Source organism: Nomascus leucogenys, chromosome 22a, assembly GCF_006542625.1.
Source record: "Nomascus leucogenys isolate Asia chromosome 22a, Asia_NLE_v1, whole genome shotgun sequence".
Classification (NCBI taxonomy): domain Eukaryota; kingdom Metazoa; phylum Chordata; class Mammalia; order Primates; family Hylobatidae; genus Nomascus; species Nomascus leucogenys.
Window position 1 is genome coordinate 48903930 of NC_044402.1, and position 17517 is coordinate 48921446.

The window sequence follows — 17517 nt, forward strand, 5'->3', positions numbered from 1 at the left end:
TTTAGCAAAGTTGCAGGATACAAAAATTAACATACGAATGTTAGTTGCATTTCCACACATCAACAATGAACTAGCTGAAAAATAAATTTAAAAATCCCATTTACAATAGCTACAACATAAAATATAAACATAAAATACCTAGGAATAAATTTAGCCAAGGACTTGAAAGACCTCTACAAAGAAAACTATGAAACACTGATGAAAAACAATCGAAGAGGGCAAACAAATATAGACATCACTTGCTCATAAATTGGAAAAATTAATATCGTTAGAATGACCATACTATCCAAAGCAAACTACAAATTCAATGCAAACCCTAAACCAATTACATTCTTCAAAGAAATAGAAAAAAAATCCTAAAATTCATATAGAACCACACAAAAAAAATACTTAAATAGCCAAGGCAATACTAAGCAATAAAAAATAACAAAGCTGGAGGGCATCACACTACTTGACTTGAAAATATACTATAAAGCTGTAGTAACCAAAACAGCATGGTACTGGTATAAAAAAAGACACATAGGCCAATGCAACAGAACAGAGAATCCCCTAATGAACCCATATATTTACAGCCAACTGATTTTCAACAAAGATGACAAGAACATACATTGGGAAAGAACAATCTCTTCAAGAAATGATGCTGGGAAAACTGGATATTCTTATGCAGAGGAATGAAACTAGACTCCTATCTCTTGCCATATACAAAAATCAACTCAAAATGGATTAAGGACTTAAACATAAGACCCAAGACTATAAAACTACTAAAATAAATCACAGTGGAAATGCTTCAGGGCTTTAGTCTAGGCAAATATTTTATGGCTAAGACTTCAAAAGCACAGGCAACAAAACCAAAAACAGACAAATGGAACCACATTAAACTCAAAGCTTCTGCACAGCAAAAAATTCAACCAACAGAGCAAAGGGACAACCTGTAGAATGGAAGAAAATATTTGCAAACTATTTATCCAACAAAAGATTAGCATCCAGAATATACAAGGAACTCATATAAGAGCAAAAGAAAAACCACAAAACAATAATCTTATTAAAAAGTAGACAAAGTATCTGAGTAGACATGTCTCAAAAGAAGACATACAAATGCACAGTAGGTATATGAAACAATGCTCAACATCATTCATTATCAGGGAAATGCAAATCAAAACCATGATGTGGTATCATCTCACCTAAGAATTGCTATTATAAAAAAAAATCACAAATGCTGGTGAGGATGCAGACCAAAGGGTACTCTTATACACTGTTGGTGGGAATATTAATTAGTACAGTCATCATGGACAATAGAATGGAGGTTTCTTAGAAAACTAAAAACAGAACTACCATATGATCCAGCAATCCCACTACTGCGCATTTATCCAAAGGAAAACCAATCAGTATATCAAAGGGATATCTGCACCCTATGTTTATTTCAGTACTATTCACAATAGTGAAGATATGGAATCAACAAGTGTCCACGAATGGATGAATAAAGAAGATGTGATATATATACATAATGGAATACTATTCAGCCATAAAAAAAGTGAAATTCTGACATTTGCAGCAATGTGAATAGAACTGGAGGTGATTATGTTAAGTGAAGTAACCCAGGCACAGAAAGACAAATATTGCATGTTCTCATTCATATATGGGGGCTCAAAAGGCTGATCTCATAGAGGTAGAGAGTAAAGTAATAGTTACCAGAGGTTGGGAAGTGGTGAGGCAATGAAGAGAGGTTGGTCAGTGGCTACACACAGATAGAAGGCGTAAGTTCTAGTGTTTGAGAGCACAATAGGGTGACTATAGTTAGCAATAATTTATTGTATATAGTCACGCACCACATAATAACTTTTCTGTGAATGATGGACCACATACATGATGGTGGTCTCATAAGATTATTCTGAACCTGAAAAATACCTGTTATCGAGTGACATCTTGATGATACCGAGTTTGTGTAGGCCTAGGCTAATGTATATGTTTGTGACTTAGTTTTTAACAAAAAAGTTTTAAAGGTTTTTTTTTATAAAGCTAAAAATAGGAAATAGTTTACAGAATAAGGATATATTTGTACAGTTATACCATGTGTTTGTGTTTTAAGCTAAGTGTTATTATGAGTCAAAAAATTAAAACGAGTTAAAAGTTAAAAAATTAAAAACTTTTAAGTTTATAAACTAAATTTAGTCTACAGTAAGATAAGATCAATTTATTATTGAAGAAATTATAAAGTAAATTTAGTGTAGCCTAAGTGTACAGTGTTTATAAAGTTTATAGTAGTGTACAGTAATGTCCTAGACCTTCACATTCACTCACCACTCATTCACTGACCCACACACAGCAACTTCCAGGCCTGCCAGTTCCATTCATGGTTAGTGTCCTATATAGCCGTGCCATTTTTTATCTTTTATACTGTACTTTAGCTGTACCTTTTTAATGTTTATATACACAAATAACACTGTGTTACAATTGCCTATAGCATTCAGTACAGTAACATGCTGTACAGGTTTGTAGTCTAGGAACAATAATATCATATAGCTTAGCTTAGGTGTACAACAGGCTATTTCATCTAGGTTTGTGTAAGTACATCCCATCATGTTTGCACATCAAAATCTATTTATCAATAATACATTTCTCAGAAAATATCTGTGTCATTAACACCTAACTATATTTCAAAATAGCTAGAAAATTCAGAATGTTCCTAAGATGAAGAAATAAGTGTTTGAAGTGAATATCCTCAATATCCTGATTTGATTACATATTGTATGCATCAAAATATCACATGTACCTCATAAATACATATAATTATTATCAATAAAAATTAATCTAAATAAATCGTTGATAAGTCTGTATGTATATCTAAGACTGCTTCCTTAAAGTACATTTCCAGAAATGAACATGCTAGGTTAGCCAACGTAAATGTTTCTAAGTCCCATGTTGCATATAGCCAAACTACCTCCAGAAATATTGTACCAATAAACATGGGATTCATAAGAGTATTAATATACTCAAACCCCACAACTGAATAGCATTTATTTTTAATACTCTGTGAATTTGTTAAAACAAAAAGTGTATCTAATAGTTGTTCTAAACCACGATTTTCTGAAAACAAATTAGGCCAAATATTTTTTCACATTTTATTGGTCACTTTGCATTTCTTCAGTGTCAGATCCTTAACTCTTTCCTTTTGGGTTCTATTTCATTACATCTCTTTTCTATCATATATACGACAGAAAAGTTCTTTTTTCAAACTGTCATTTGATTTTTCAGTTTTTAAGGTATTTAGAAACATAAATTTTAGTGTTTTTTGGTAGAGATAGCTATCAATTATTTTTTGTGAATATTTCAGAAAGCTCCCACAATCCCAAGAGTGTTTAAGTATTTGTGTATATATATTTACTTCTCTTATAATTTCAATTTTATATTTAATCTTTAACCATCTGGGAAATGTATTTGCTATAACAACTAGCTACTTTTCTGAAAACTTACTGAATTATCCAACCACTCCTCATTTAGAATTTCATATGCTAAATTATTTCATGTACTGAAAAAATTAGTGTTTTCTCTTGTGCTTTGTTGATGTATCAATTGTTTTGCAGCTCCCCTGCCATGCTAACTCAGAATTATCATATTTTGCCCACTCATCTCCCTTTTTTTCTTTCATAATAAAATTAGAATCATCTTAAATTAAGCTTACAAATACCGTTTTAACTGACAATTTTATTCACTCATCCCATAAAGGTACATAATTCCTCATGTATGAAATCAGCCTTTTCTCATTATAAAAATTTCTAAATCATTTTTGGTGTCTCGCATATTTGTTATTAAACTCAGTCCCATATTTCATATTTCTACAGCTATTGTGAATATTTTTTCTATTATGCTTACAAATTATTACTACTTATGTGTATATAGTACTACCAATTTTACACATATTCATTTTGTAGCTGTTCACAAAATCATATGAATGTGCCATGCATTATTCCAGTGAGAAAGTCTATGGAAGTAACAGGTTCTCAGAGGGACATATAAATTCACAAAAGCGTAAACACTGCTGCTTTAACTGTAAGTTTTCTCAACGACTATCTAGCAGGTTCACCATTATTTATTTATCCTTACGTGTAAGCAGTTGTCCTGGACACCAAAACCAATTCCAAACTCAGTAAGTCTGCACTAAGCCTCCAAAGCCACACACTGGATAAGTTCCATAACAAGTGGATTTTTCCTGTCCCTAGATGATCAATTGTAAATTACAGGCTTCTGAGCTAAATCTTCATATTTTCAGGCCATTGTCTCTGTAACCATAGGAAAAAGACAATAGACTTTTCTAGACATATTAGATCTCAAAATATACTCTCATTTACATGGCCTTTACATATTTAGGTGTGGAAATAACAAATGCACTTTCCAATTTCACCCTTTATAGATACTTGATTAAGTCATGTTTTCCAGCCCCTTTTCAGCTGGAACATGATGACTGCCATATTCAACTTAGTAGAGTTTTATATTGCAAGATTGGGCTTGAATGAAATCCAGGTAACTTAGCCTTTATCTATTAACAATTTAATTCTTTTTTTTCTCAGTTTTTATCTAATACCATATTCTTAATCAAGAAAAGATCTCAAACCCCTAATGTAATAATTCATAGAACTTATACCACTTTATCTGTTAGTTTTCTTCAATATTTGTGACGTATTTTAGAAAAGTAACGCAAGGGTAATAAACAGCTACATGACACGTGCTCTATATATTTATTGACTCCTTAATAACTGCTACAAGCTCACTTGTGAATCACACCTGATGTACAATAAGTAAGTCACAATTCTGAACCACATCTATAGAAACTTGAATTCCTAGTAAATATAATAATTGAGGATCTTAAAGCTCAACAAATCAGGTCTTCCAATTTTTCAGATGAGGAAATTAAGGCCTAAAGATATGAAGTGACTTACCCCAAAGTAAAAGATCTAGTTAGTAATAGACCTGAGATTGAGATCCATGACTTTTAAAACCCAGAATCATGCTCTCTCCACTAAACCTAAGTAGTCATTCTAAGTAGTCAACAGTTTCCATGATCCTCCTTCTGTTTCCCCAGGAAGGGTCTCCATATTAAACAAATTCTTAAGGCATTCAGAGAATTTCTCTCCAGTGCGAGGTTTTTATTGTTGTAAAGAAGAAGAGTTCTGTCTAATGGTTTCCCCACACTCAGTATGTATATTTGATTTCTCTTCACTGTGAATTTTTTGGTGTTTTGTAAGATATGTGCTCTGGCTAAAGGCTTTCCCACATTCATTACATTCATAGGGTTTCTCTTCGGTATGCATTTTCTGATGTTTTTTAAGGTCTGTCCTCTGCCCAAAGCTTTGCCACATTTACTGCATTCATAAGGTTTTTCTACAGTATGAATGACCTGATGTTGAATAAGACCAAAGCAGTAACTAAAGGCCTTTCTACATTCATTACATTTATAGGATTTTTCACTAGTATGAGTTTTCTGGTGATTTTTGAGGTCTGTACTCCTACTGAAGGCTTTTCCACATTCAGTACATTTATAGGGTTTTTCTCCAGTGTGAGTTATCTGATGTTGAACAAGTGCTAACCGATCACTAAAGGCTTTTCCACAGTCAGTGCATTTATAGGGCTTCTCTCTGGTATGAATTCTCTTATGTTGAATTAGGGCTGAACAGAAACTGAAAGTTTCCCACAGTCATTACATTCACAGGGCTTCTCTCCAGTGGGAGTTCTCTGAAAATGTCCTGAGCGGTGACTAAAAGCTTTTCCACATTCATTACATTTGTAGGGTTTTTCTCCAGTCTGAACCCTCATATGCTGTGTAAGGAATGAACTCAGGCTGAAAATTTTCTCACATTCATTGCATTTATATGGTTTCTCTCCTGCATGACTTCTCTGATGTTGAGTAAGGTATGTGCTTCTGCTAAAGGCTTTTCCACATTGCTTACATTCATAAGGCTTTTTCTCCAGTGTGAGTTCTTTGGTGCTGAATAAGGGCTGAACAATCACTAAAGGCATTCCCACATTCATTAGATTTGTATGGTTTCTCTCCAGTGTGCATTCTCTGATGTTGAATGAGGTCTGAACAGTAACTGAAAGCTTTCCCAAGTCATGACATTCATACAGTTTCTCTGCAGTATGGACAATATGATGTTGAATAAGAGCTGAGTGATCATGGAAGGCTTTCTCACATTCATTACATTCATAGGGTTTTTCTCCTGTACGCATTCTTTGATGTTGAGTAAGATGTGCACTCTGACTAAAGGACCTACCACATCCATTGCATTCATAAGGTTTCTCTCCAGTATGGACTCTCTGATGTAGAGTAAGATGTGTGTTCTGACTAAAAGCCTTTCCACATTCAAGACATGTATAGGGCTTCTCACCAGTGTGAATTCTTTAATGCTGAGTAAGGTATGTACTATGACTGAATGTCTTGCCACATTCAGTACACTCATAAGGTCTCTCTCCACTGTGAATTCTCTGATGTTGAGTAAGAACTCAGCAATAACTGAAGGCCTTCCCACACTCACTGCATTTGTAGGGCTTTTCTCTTGAAAGAGTTTTCTGATGATTTCTTAAGTGGGAACTCCGATTAAATCCCTTTCCACACTCAGTACATTTATAGGGTCTCTCTCCACAATGAGTTCTTTGGTGCTGAACAAGAGTGACATGGCCCCTGAAGGTTCTCCCACATTCACTATATTTACAAGGTTTTTTTTCCATCATACTTTCTTTGTATAATTAAATCTGAGTTTTGTTTGAGCATCTTTCAACATGTACCATATTTATGACAATTCTCTTCTATAGGATCTCTCTGCTCTGTAACAAGTATTGATCTTACAGTAAAATTTTTCACAAATTCATTAGATTCTATAGATATGTCTTTTTCTGGTAGGAATTTTTGTGCAGGTAACTATCTCTTGCCCTAGATTATTCTCCTTGTTTAGTGGCTGATTCTTAAATTGGCCTCTAGATTTCCAGATTTCTTCTGGTATAGACTTTCTCTTTGCAAGTTCTTCCATCTCTAATCCTTGAGATTAATCTTCTTTTGAAAAGTCCTGCTGCTCTACTCTTGACGTCTTGGCCCCAAGTTCAAGCTTCCCATCTAAAAGACATAAAAATATGACTCTACTATGTGCCAAATGTTGGGAGAAAAGAAGCTGCTATATTAGGAATGGAATAATGAAATTGCAGATACTGAGAACATAAAATACTGGGACTATAAGATAGTCATCTAGGGAGGAGTGAGATGGAAATACTAGTGGTGTGAAAGTGTCTGATACAGGGCATAATGCCATCAATGGGAATGAAGCAAACATTCTGTCAGGTGAGAAGAATGATTAGAGAAAAAACTAAATGGTGAATATTAGAAAAGAGAAACAATGAGCAGGGATTAAGAAATGAAAACTGTCATCAGAGAGAAATGCTTTTTAGAAATTATCCTATGAGAAAACTACTTATTCAGCATTGAAACTATTATCTTAAAAAACACTAAGAGCTTTTTATTTTCAATAAACTTTTATATTAGATTTTTTAGTACTTGTACAAAGTAATACTTTTAGCTAATTATTCTTTGTCAAGTAACTGCTAATGTTATTGCTTTATGCTTGATATAAAAAGAGCATAAACTCTAGGTTTAAAGACAAAGGAAAGGATGAAAAGGGGGAAATTTACTCCTTTGAAATGAAAAAATAATTATTAGGTCTTTCTAATGACAAATCTACATTATTTTTCACTTTCAGTCATGGATAAAGAGGCAAGTAACATAAAGCACAGGGAAAAAAGGATAGCTCTTCTTCATCAGCATATTAAAAAGTAGTACTTCACTCTGGATTTATTCTTCAGACAGAGTTATTATACTAATATGATGACTGAAAATTGTTTGTAAAGTCATGATTTATAATGGGTTTCATTGCAGGATGACTGGGAAGGGACCTGGCTGATTTATTAGATGATGCCCAAATATTGGCACCTACAGTTCTTTTATCTTAGGCTGATTAGTTTCCCCAGAATGAATCACTTTAACCTTCTACCAGAAAGGGGGTAGGATGTAGAAGTCCAGGAGAAGGAAAAATTGAGGTGAAGGTCTCTCCATTCAATATGTAGATTTTTACTAAACCATCTCTTTTCAATGTGTCCCCTAGATTCTGGCATATATTACATATAAAAATTAATGATTTTATTAGCTGTACTCCTAACATTCAACACTCATTTCTCATTTTAACTCTAATTTATTTATTATCACACTGGTCTATAAAAAAAAGAAAAGCAAAAACAAAAACAATAACAACAAACAATACTTTATTATTGCCTCTCTTGTGTGAAAAGCCCTTTCTTCTTACTTTTGCCCATCTAATTCTTGACACTACTTTGGAGCGCCACTCAAATGACACTAGTCCCACAACATTCCTAACTCTCCAGTTTCCCTGATTTCCTACAACTTACCATTTTAACTTCTAATTTTAGCACTTAACAGCAGTGCCGTACATTGTTTATCTGTTTTCTCCTGTCTGCACATGTTGTCTTCAGAGTTGTCATTTCATGTCTTAGAAAAGAGGGAAAGAACTTTGATGAAGTTTTTGGTTTATAGCTAATATTAATTGAGTTTATGCTAGGTTGGCTTACAATATCAACATATCAAATCTTCCTAACAAGCCTATAAGTGAGATAATAGAATGTCAATTTCAAGGGAGGTTCAGAATGCTGAAGTTACTCGTCTAAGGTACACATAAGTCAAACTCCAGAGTCCAAGCTCTTAGTCTCTACTGCTGCCCCAAGAAGCAGTCCAATATAGTAAAAAGATAATGGCTAGAGACTCAAAATATCCTGAGCTTAAATCCCAAGTCCTACTCTGTGTGTGACATAAGGGGTAGGCTTCTTGTTTGGTGCCTTTTCAGTCCTACATACTGCTGACAATGTGATCTTTTTTGTTTTTTTGAGATGGAGTTTCGCTCTTGTTACCCAGGCTGGAGTGCAATGACGTGATCTCGGCTCATTGCAACCTCTGTCTCCCGGGTTCAAGTGATTTTCTTGCCTCAGCCTCCCCAGTAGCTGAGATTACAGGCATGCACCAACACGCCCGGCTAATTTTTTGTGCTTTTAGTAGAGATGGGTCAAGCCAATATCCTATATTTGGAAAACTAAGTGTTTGATAGTGAATATCCACTTTTTAAATAATTATAGACATAAATACTAAGAGGAATATTCAACCTGTAAACTGAAATAACCACTATAGAGATGACATTTTATAGACATCTAATATTAAGAGGCAGGAACAAAAACTATGAAAAGAACCCATGGAGTTCTTAGAAGATTAGATGAATCAGAGCTTTACACTGTCATGCACATCATGAAAAGATGATTTCATAAAAGACAGTGAACTGGATCAATTTTACCTGCAAAGATAAAAGAGGGCTAAGAAGAGGTCCTCAGATTCTCAAAGAAAAGGAGTCATGTCCTTCATAAGTATATTTACAATACAGTGGTGAGAGACAAACACAAATTACAGGGTCAGAATTCAGGAAAGTAAAGTAAATCCTAGCAATCACTTTCCAAATCTGCATGGGTCACACCTTTTGTCATAAACAGGGAGGAGAAACACTTGTTTCTGAACCCAGAAATGAACCTGATCCTTCAAATCCAAGCCAAACGCAGTAAAGTGTGCAAATAATAATAAACACAATAATGGCAATAATAATAGGAAAAGCAGCAACAGCTAACATTTACCAAGTCCTTGTACTATATCAGGGCTTTTATGCCAATCACTTATTTTATTCTGTCTTTTACAAGAAATCCTGAAGAAACAGTTTTTTTTAGGATTTTACAATATTTTATTTTTAGCCCCATTTATATGGTGAATGGCCTCAGAAGGTTTTTAAAACCCTAAGGGTTTTTAACGTAGCAGAGCCAGGACTTGGACTCAGGTCTCCTCTCCAAAACCCACATTCTGAGCCACCACATTACACTTGCCATGACTATTAACAACTAAAGATGACAAAACACTGCATGAAAATATTCTAACATGCAGAAAGAAAGTAACCTTTAACCTTTACCTAGCAAAACCAGGTTTCTATATTTTTCCAACATGTTTCTGTATACGGACTTCTGAACAGGGTCCATTTGCTTCCACTTCTCCCAGGTGATGTCCATAGCCACCTCTTCCAACATCTTTGGTAACTAAAAACCAAATATATTTGCATTAACACCAGAAGCAATTATACTGATATGCATCCAAAGTAATAGATGAAGGTAACCAAATTGGGGGAAATGAAAGAAAGAGTATCAAGTTACATCACATGTTTGTTGAGCACTCCCTGTGTGTTACACATTATAATCCAATTTTCTTGGAACTATAAAATAAATTTGAGACATTATCCTTGCCTTTTATCTTATCTTAAAATTTTGGGCAAAAAAGATTTGTATGCCAGGCATGGTGGCTCACACCTGTAATCCCAGCACTTTGGGAGGCCAAGGGCAGATCACTTGAGTCCAGCCTGGGCAAGGTGGTGAAACCCTGTCTCTACAAAAAATACAAAAAATTAGCTAGGCATGATGGCACACATGGGTGGTCTCAGTTACTCGGGAGGCTGAGGTAGGAGGATCACCTGGGCCCAGGAATTTGAGGCTGCAGTGAGTCTGGGGTGACAGAATGAGACCCTATCTCCAAAAAAAAAAATAATTTGTATGCATAAAGTAGGTAAATAATATAATAATATAAACCAATGACAAATAGTATAGTTAAAACAAAAAGTGCTAACATTAAAGTAAATCAGCCTGAATAAGGAAAGGTATCCTAGAGGAAACAGAACACAAGAAGGACTTCAAAAGAGATCATAAGCACTCTTTTTTTTTTTGAGTCGGAGTCGCTCTGTCGCCCAGCCTAGGGTGCAATGGTGCAATCTTAGGCTCACTGCAACCTCCGCCTCCCAGGTTCGAGCAATTCTCCCGCCTCAGCCTCCTGAGTAGCTAGGATTACAGGTGCCCACCACCATGCCCAGCCAATTTTTGTAATTTTAGTAGAGACGGGGTTTCACCACATTGGCCAGGCTGGCCTCTTGGCTAGGCTGGTCTCAAACTCCCGACCTCAGGTGATCCACCCACCTTGGCCTCCCAAAGTGCTGGGATTATAGGCCTGAGTCATTGCACCCGGCCCATAAGTAGTCTTTTTAAAACTTCTAGGGAGACCCATGAAGAGATCAAGAAATCTCTTTAGTGGGTAGTAAACCTTATTTAAGAGTGTAGACTCTAGAGCTTGACCTAGATTCAAATCCCAGGTTTACCACCTACCAACTATAGAATCTTGGGCAGTTAAACTCTGTCTCATCTACAAAATAGGGACAATAACAAGTCCTACATCTCAGGCTTATTACAAGGATTAAATGAGTTAACGTAAAGCACTTAGAACAGAGCCAAGAATATAGAACGCACTATCTAAAAGTTAACATTACTTTTAGTGAAAGAGTAGAATAAATAACAAGAATGTTATTCATATTGAATGATATTATTTGCTATTCATATTGAATTACATTATTTGTCATTCAATAATAATGTCTTGACATGCTTGAGTGCCTGGTAACATAGTATGAGTACAGTAAGTCATAGATGAATACGTGACTCTTCATTAGTCTCTATTGGGGCAGAAACGTAGGATCTAAAATATGCTGCAAAGCCTTTTCTTTTAAACACAAACGTTATTCGTGTAATGCAAAAGAATTTACAAAGTATCAGGTATTACATGTATTATGTACCCAAATGCATCGATTATTATAAAGCAAATATAAGGTTTGTTAAAGGAAGATAGATCGACAAAGTATATGTATTATCAAATTTTGAAAAACAGAGAAAAGTCTTTTCCTGGGAAGCATTCTTGAGTTTACAGAGTACAAAGTTGAATAGAGTCAAGTATTTATATTTAAAGTTGATCACTTTTATTAATAAAAAAGCAAATTTTACAGTTATTGCAATGCCTACTGATTAGTTTTCTCCCTCAAAGCATTTTTAGGATACTTTTGTTTTGAATAAGTGACTGAACTAATAAACATTTATTCATTCAACATGTATTTATTGAGCATTGTGCTAGGCACTGAAAATACAATGCTAAACAAAAATCAGAAGTAGCACATGATTTCATAGAGCTGAGTGTCTAGTAAATGATAACCAAACAATCACAAACAAATATAAAATTGTAACTGTTACAAATGTCTTTTAAAAAAGAGTCACATGGCTGGGCACAGTGGCTTACGCCTGTAATCCTAGCAATTTGGGAGGCTGAGGTGGGCAGATCACCTGAGGTCAGGAGTTCGAGATCAGCCTGGTCAACATGGTGAAACCCCATCTCTACTAAAAATACAAAAATTAGTCAGGCATAGTGGCGCGTGCCTGTAATCCCAGCTACCTGGGAGGCTGAGGCAGGAGAATTGCTCAAACCCGGGAGGCAGAGGCTGCAGTGAGCCAAGATCACGCCACTGCACTCCAGCCTGGGTGACAAAGCGATATTCTGTCTGGAAAAAAAGTCACATTATGTTATGAGAACCTTTAATAAGGGCATCTGACCTGGTCATTGGGTAGTGGAGGTTCATATCAGAAGGCACTGCTTGAACTCATTTCGGAAGGATAAATAGGCATTGCCTTGGTGACATAAGTAAAGAAAACCACACCAAGCAGAGGAAATAGCAAGCGTGAAGGCACAATCATGACGGGGGAATGGGGAGGAAAAGAGATTGAAAGAAGGCCAATGTGAATAGAGCAAAGAAGGTATACATGAAGAATGGGGGAAGAACTGAGACTGAAAATTAGAGGCCAGCCACATGAGGCTCACAGGCCATGCAAAAAGTATGGCACCTTTATCCTGACAGCATTAGGGAGCCATTTAAGAGTCGTAAGCAAAAAGTTGACAAAATCAAATTTGAGAGCTGCAAAAGACCCTTCTGGCAGTAGGTGGAGTAAGTAGAGGTAGAACGGCCAGAATGGACATGGAAAAATATTTGTGTGGATGCTCCAGGAATCTAGGCAAGAAATGATGAGGACATGAATTAAAGATAAAGTGAGTAAAGATGGAAAGAAATGATAGATTTGAAATATATTTCGGAAATAAATTTGACAAGGTTTGATGGCAACCTGGATACACAGATGAAGGGAAAGGGATTATAAAGATGGATTTCTGGACTCTGGCTAGAGTGTCTGAATGGATGGAGTCCCACTGTGGATTTTGTTTGATTAATGCAGAAATAATTAAGAAAGTTCTGGATGAAGGGAAATCACACCAGATAGAAATTCTGATTCCCAAAAAGAAATAAGGAAATAAAGGGCATTTAGAAATCACTGGGCAAATTAAAATTTGTTTTTAAAAGTTTGCTTTTATCTTTATTTTTTTTTCTCTTTTTCTTTTTTGAGACGGGTTTTTCTCTGTCATCCTGGCTGGAGTGCAGTGGCACAATCTTGGCTCACTGCAACCTCTGACCCTGGGTTCAAGTGATCCTCCCACCTCAGCCACCCAAGTAGCTGGGACCATGGGCATGCACCACCAGGCTTAGGTATTTTTTTTTTTTAAGTTTTAGTACAGACAGGGTTTTACCATGTTGGCTAGGCTGGTGTTGAACTCCTGAGCTCAAGCGATTCACCTGTCTTGGTCTCCCAAAGTCCTGGGATTACAGACATGAGCCACCAAGCCTGGCTGCTTTTGTCTTTATTTCTTTATAATACATATAACTATTTAAAATATATACATAACATTTTCTTGAACAACTTATATGTAGATGTAACACACAGAACAACAAGCAGAACAAAAAGAACGAGGTGTCATAATTGAACACGTATAGTTGTAAGGCTTCCACATTTTTTTGTGAAGTGACATTAAATCTAAGAAGATTGTGAAGAAGTAACGATATATATTGTAATCCCTAGAGCAACTACTAAAAACATAGTTTTAAAGTCTGTAAGAAAATTTAAGATTTTTAAGAGAAAAACTTAAAATTCAGCCAGTTGAAGATTAAAATTAGTATAGCAAATTAAGTTTTCCAGAGAAGTGTTAGGGACTGCCAAGATTATCGAGGAGGCATTTTGAGGTTGGAGATCATAAACTTTTAATTGTTTTAAATCATTCAACACTTATTCAACACAAGTTTAATGAGTACTATATGCTAAATACTCTAGGCACGGTGATATAACAGTGAAAGAGACTAAAAAACAAAACAAAACAAAAAGAAAACTCTGCCTACATAAAGCATACTCCATAGTAAGAAAGACAAACAATACACTCGCTACATAAATACATTGTATATTACTTATTAGTCTGTTCTTGCATTGCTACAAAGAACTACCTAAGACTAGGTTAATTTATAAAGAAAATAAATTTAATTGACTCACCATTCCACAGGCTGTACAGGAAGCACACCTGGGGAGGCCTCAGGAAGCTTACAATCATGGTGGAAGTTGAAGGGGAAGCAGGCACGCCTTACATGGCTGGAGAAGGAGGAAGAGAGAGAGAGAGGGGAGGTGCCACACACTTTTAAACAACCAGATCTTGTGAGAACTCATTCACTATCAAAAGAACAGCAAGGTGGATATCTGCCCCCATGATCTATCACTTCCTACCAGGCCCCTCCTCCAACACTGGGGATTATAATTCAACATGAAAGTTGGCAGGGTGGGAACCCCACTCTTCCAGGAACAGCTGCAGCTGCCCAGCTGTGGCTGTGGACCTGGGCATCCCTGTGCTCTTGTGGGCCCTGGAAGCCCTGTCCTCCACAGGCTCCAAAGTTACTGCTCCCACTGCTTGGCATCTCCCTGGTCCTGGCATTCACTCTGATTTTACAGCAAAGTTGAGGCTGAGCCTGGGTGCAGGCACAACCTGACCAGGTGTACTCAGGGCAGCGCTGACATGCCAGCCCCTGCCACCTTTCCTCCCTCTGGACTTTGGGCACTGAAGAGCATGGGAAGGAGGCTGGAGCCAGGTTGAGGGTGGCTCAGTGTGGGCCTTCAGGCCCAGCACGAACAGCCTGGGCACCATGGAGGACATGATTGATGGTGGCAGGAGGCAGACAGGCTCCTGGGTGGAAAGGGGTGGGTCCCCTTTGAAGCCCCACCTTCAAGCCAGGGAGGGCCTAATGCATGGGGGCTGGGCTGTCAGTTCTGGCTGCAGTCCACAGCCTGGCCTGGAGTGAGAACTTCTGGTGCTTTTTCCAGCCACCCGTGGCCACCCATGCACCAATCGGCATGCACTTCCTCCCTTCTGAGCTCATAAAAACCTCAGGCTCAGTCAGATTCAAACAGACATCGGGAGGACCTGCCTGCGGAAAGGAGCTACCCACTGCAGGTCTCCTCTCTGCTGACAGCTGGACACTCATGGAGAAAACCTGTCTGCGGAAAGAAGCCACCCACTTTGGGTCTCCTGAGAGCTGTTCTGTCACTCAATGAAGCTCCTCTCCACCTTGCTCACCCTCCAGTTGTCCACATACCTCATTCTTCCTGGACTTGGACCAAGCATGGGCCAAAAACTTGGGACCTGCCAAATGGAAGGACTGAAAAAGCTATAACACAAACAGGGTTGAAACACGCCTCCCCACTTGCCACATTGCAGGCAATGAAAAGAAGAGCTGCAGCCCTTAAGTGAGCCTAGATCTAGAGACTCACAGTGTGCCCACAGTGGAAGTACTTCCATTGCATGTGGTACATCTGTTCCAGCTGCAGCCTTGCACAGAGCTGCTTGCACCACCACAGCAGCCAGCATGCTTGGTTGTACTCACTGTCCAGACCCCATGCTCACTTGCCCACACACCCCTTGCTGTGTGGCTCACCCTTGGCAGATGTGGGTTCTGAGACAGTAGTGTGAGCTGAGCACAGCCTGCCGGGCTGAGTGGGTGGAATGAGCCCAGTGGTAAAACCAATACTCAATTACTCAGGCAGAAGGAGCTGCCGGCCATAGAGGTTTCTGGCTGGCGAAGCAATAACTCAAGGATCCTATGACATTTTCAACTGGTCTTATATGCCTTAACATAATCTGTTTACAATGCTAACTCACCCCAATTAGTTTCCCACCCATGTCCTCTCCACAGCACACTGGTGTCTCTTCCAAAGCACCTTATTCCTCTTAGATATTCTAAGTTCTCTTAACTGGAGTTACTTTTTTTTTTTTTTTTTTTATGAAAATCTGCTTTTTATTTATTAATTTTTTTTTTGCACACAAAAACAATAAACATTTTCTAAAAATACATACAAACAAAAAGATGCGTATCAAACATATTAGGAAGGTTACACATGGGAAGTCGGGGAATAGAAATGGGGGGTGGGAGTTAAAATAAGGTAGAGAGGGACTTTATGTGGATCAGTGATAATAACTCAATCCTCTATTTGACAAAGAAGAGGGAGAAGGAAGAGGAAGAAAAAGAAAGTGGGATAAAGGATCAGAAAGGGAGGAAAATAGAAAAAATTAGAGTATGACTCCAGGGTAGACCTGTTTTGTTGTCACTGAGTTGGTTGGTTGGTTTGTCTGTTGTATTTTTCATGTTTCGCCAAGTTGGCCAGACTGGTCTCGAACTCCTAGCCCGAAGTGATCAACCCACCTCGCCCCCCAGAGTGCCGGGACCACAGGCGTCCAGCCCCCACATTGCTTCTGGCCTCCATTAGACCTCCCAGATGGAGCGGCCGGGCAGAGGCGCTCCTCAATTCTTCCCAGACACGTGGCGGCCGGGCAGAGGCGCTCCTCACTTCCCAGACGGGGCGGCCAGGCAGAGACGCTCTTCACTTCTTCCCAGACGATAGGTGGCCGGGCAGAGGCGCCCCTCACTTCCCAGACAATGGGTGGCCGGGCAGAGGCGCTCCTCACTTCCCAGACGATGGGTGGCCGGGCAGAGGTGCTCCTCACTTCCCAGACGGGGCGGCCGGGCAGAGGCGCTCCTCACTTCCCAGACGATGGGTGGCCGGGCAGAGGCATCCCTCACTTCCCAGACGGTGGGTGGCCGGGCAGAGGCGCCCATCACTTCCCAGACAATGGGTGGCTGGGCAGAGGCGCTCCTCACTTCCCAGACGATGGGTGGCCGGGCAGAGGTGCTCCTCACTTCCCAGACGGGGCGCCAGGCAGAGGCGCTCCTCACTTCTTCCCGGACGGGGCGGCCGGGCAGAGGCGCTCCTCACTTCCCAGATGGGGCGGCCGGGCAGAGGCGCTCCTCACTTCTTCCCGGACGGGGCGGCCGGGCAGAGGCGCTCCTCACTACTTCCCGGACGGGGCGGCCGGGCAGAGGCGCTCCTCACTTCTTCCCGGACAGGGTGGCCGGGCAGAGGCGCTCCTCACTTCCCAGACGGGGTGGCCGGGCAGAGGCGCTCCTCACTTCCCAGATGGGGTGGCCGGGCAGAGGCGCTCCTCACTTCCCAGACGATGGGTGGCCGTGGAGTTACTTTTAATTCCTTTCTCTTTCATCCCCTAAATCTAAACCAAACCATTACTGTTCCTTACCAAAACAAGCTGTGTCATGGCATTTTTTTTCCCAAAAGTTTCTAATAATTCACAATCAGCTCTACAACAAA

General features: G+C 38.8%; 1 protein-coding gene across 1 annotated transcript in view; it reads right to left on the reverse strand.

Moving 5' to 3' along the window:
- Positions 1-4727: 4727 nt before the first annotated feature.
- LOC100588975 (zinc finger protein 436-like) overlaps positions 4728-17517 on the reverse strand; it is a 31109-nt gene continuing 18319 nt past the window's right edge. The window contains 4 exon segments of the mRNA XM_030802285.1: positions 4728-5679; positions 5682-5955; positions 5957-6093; positions 10050-10173. Coding sequence (XP_030658145.1) covers positions 5042-5679; positions 5682-5955; positions 5957-6093; positions 10050-10173 — 1173 coding nt within the window. The 3' untranslated portion in view covers positions 4728-5041.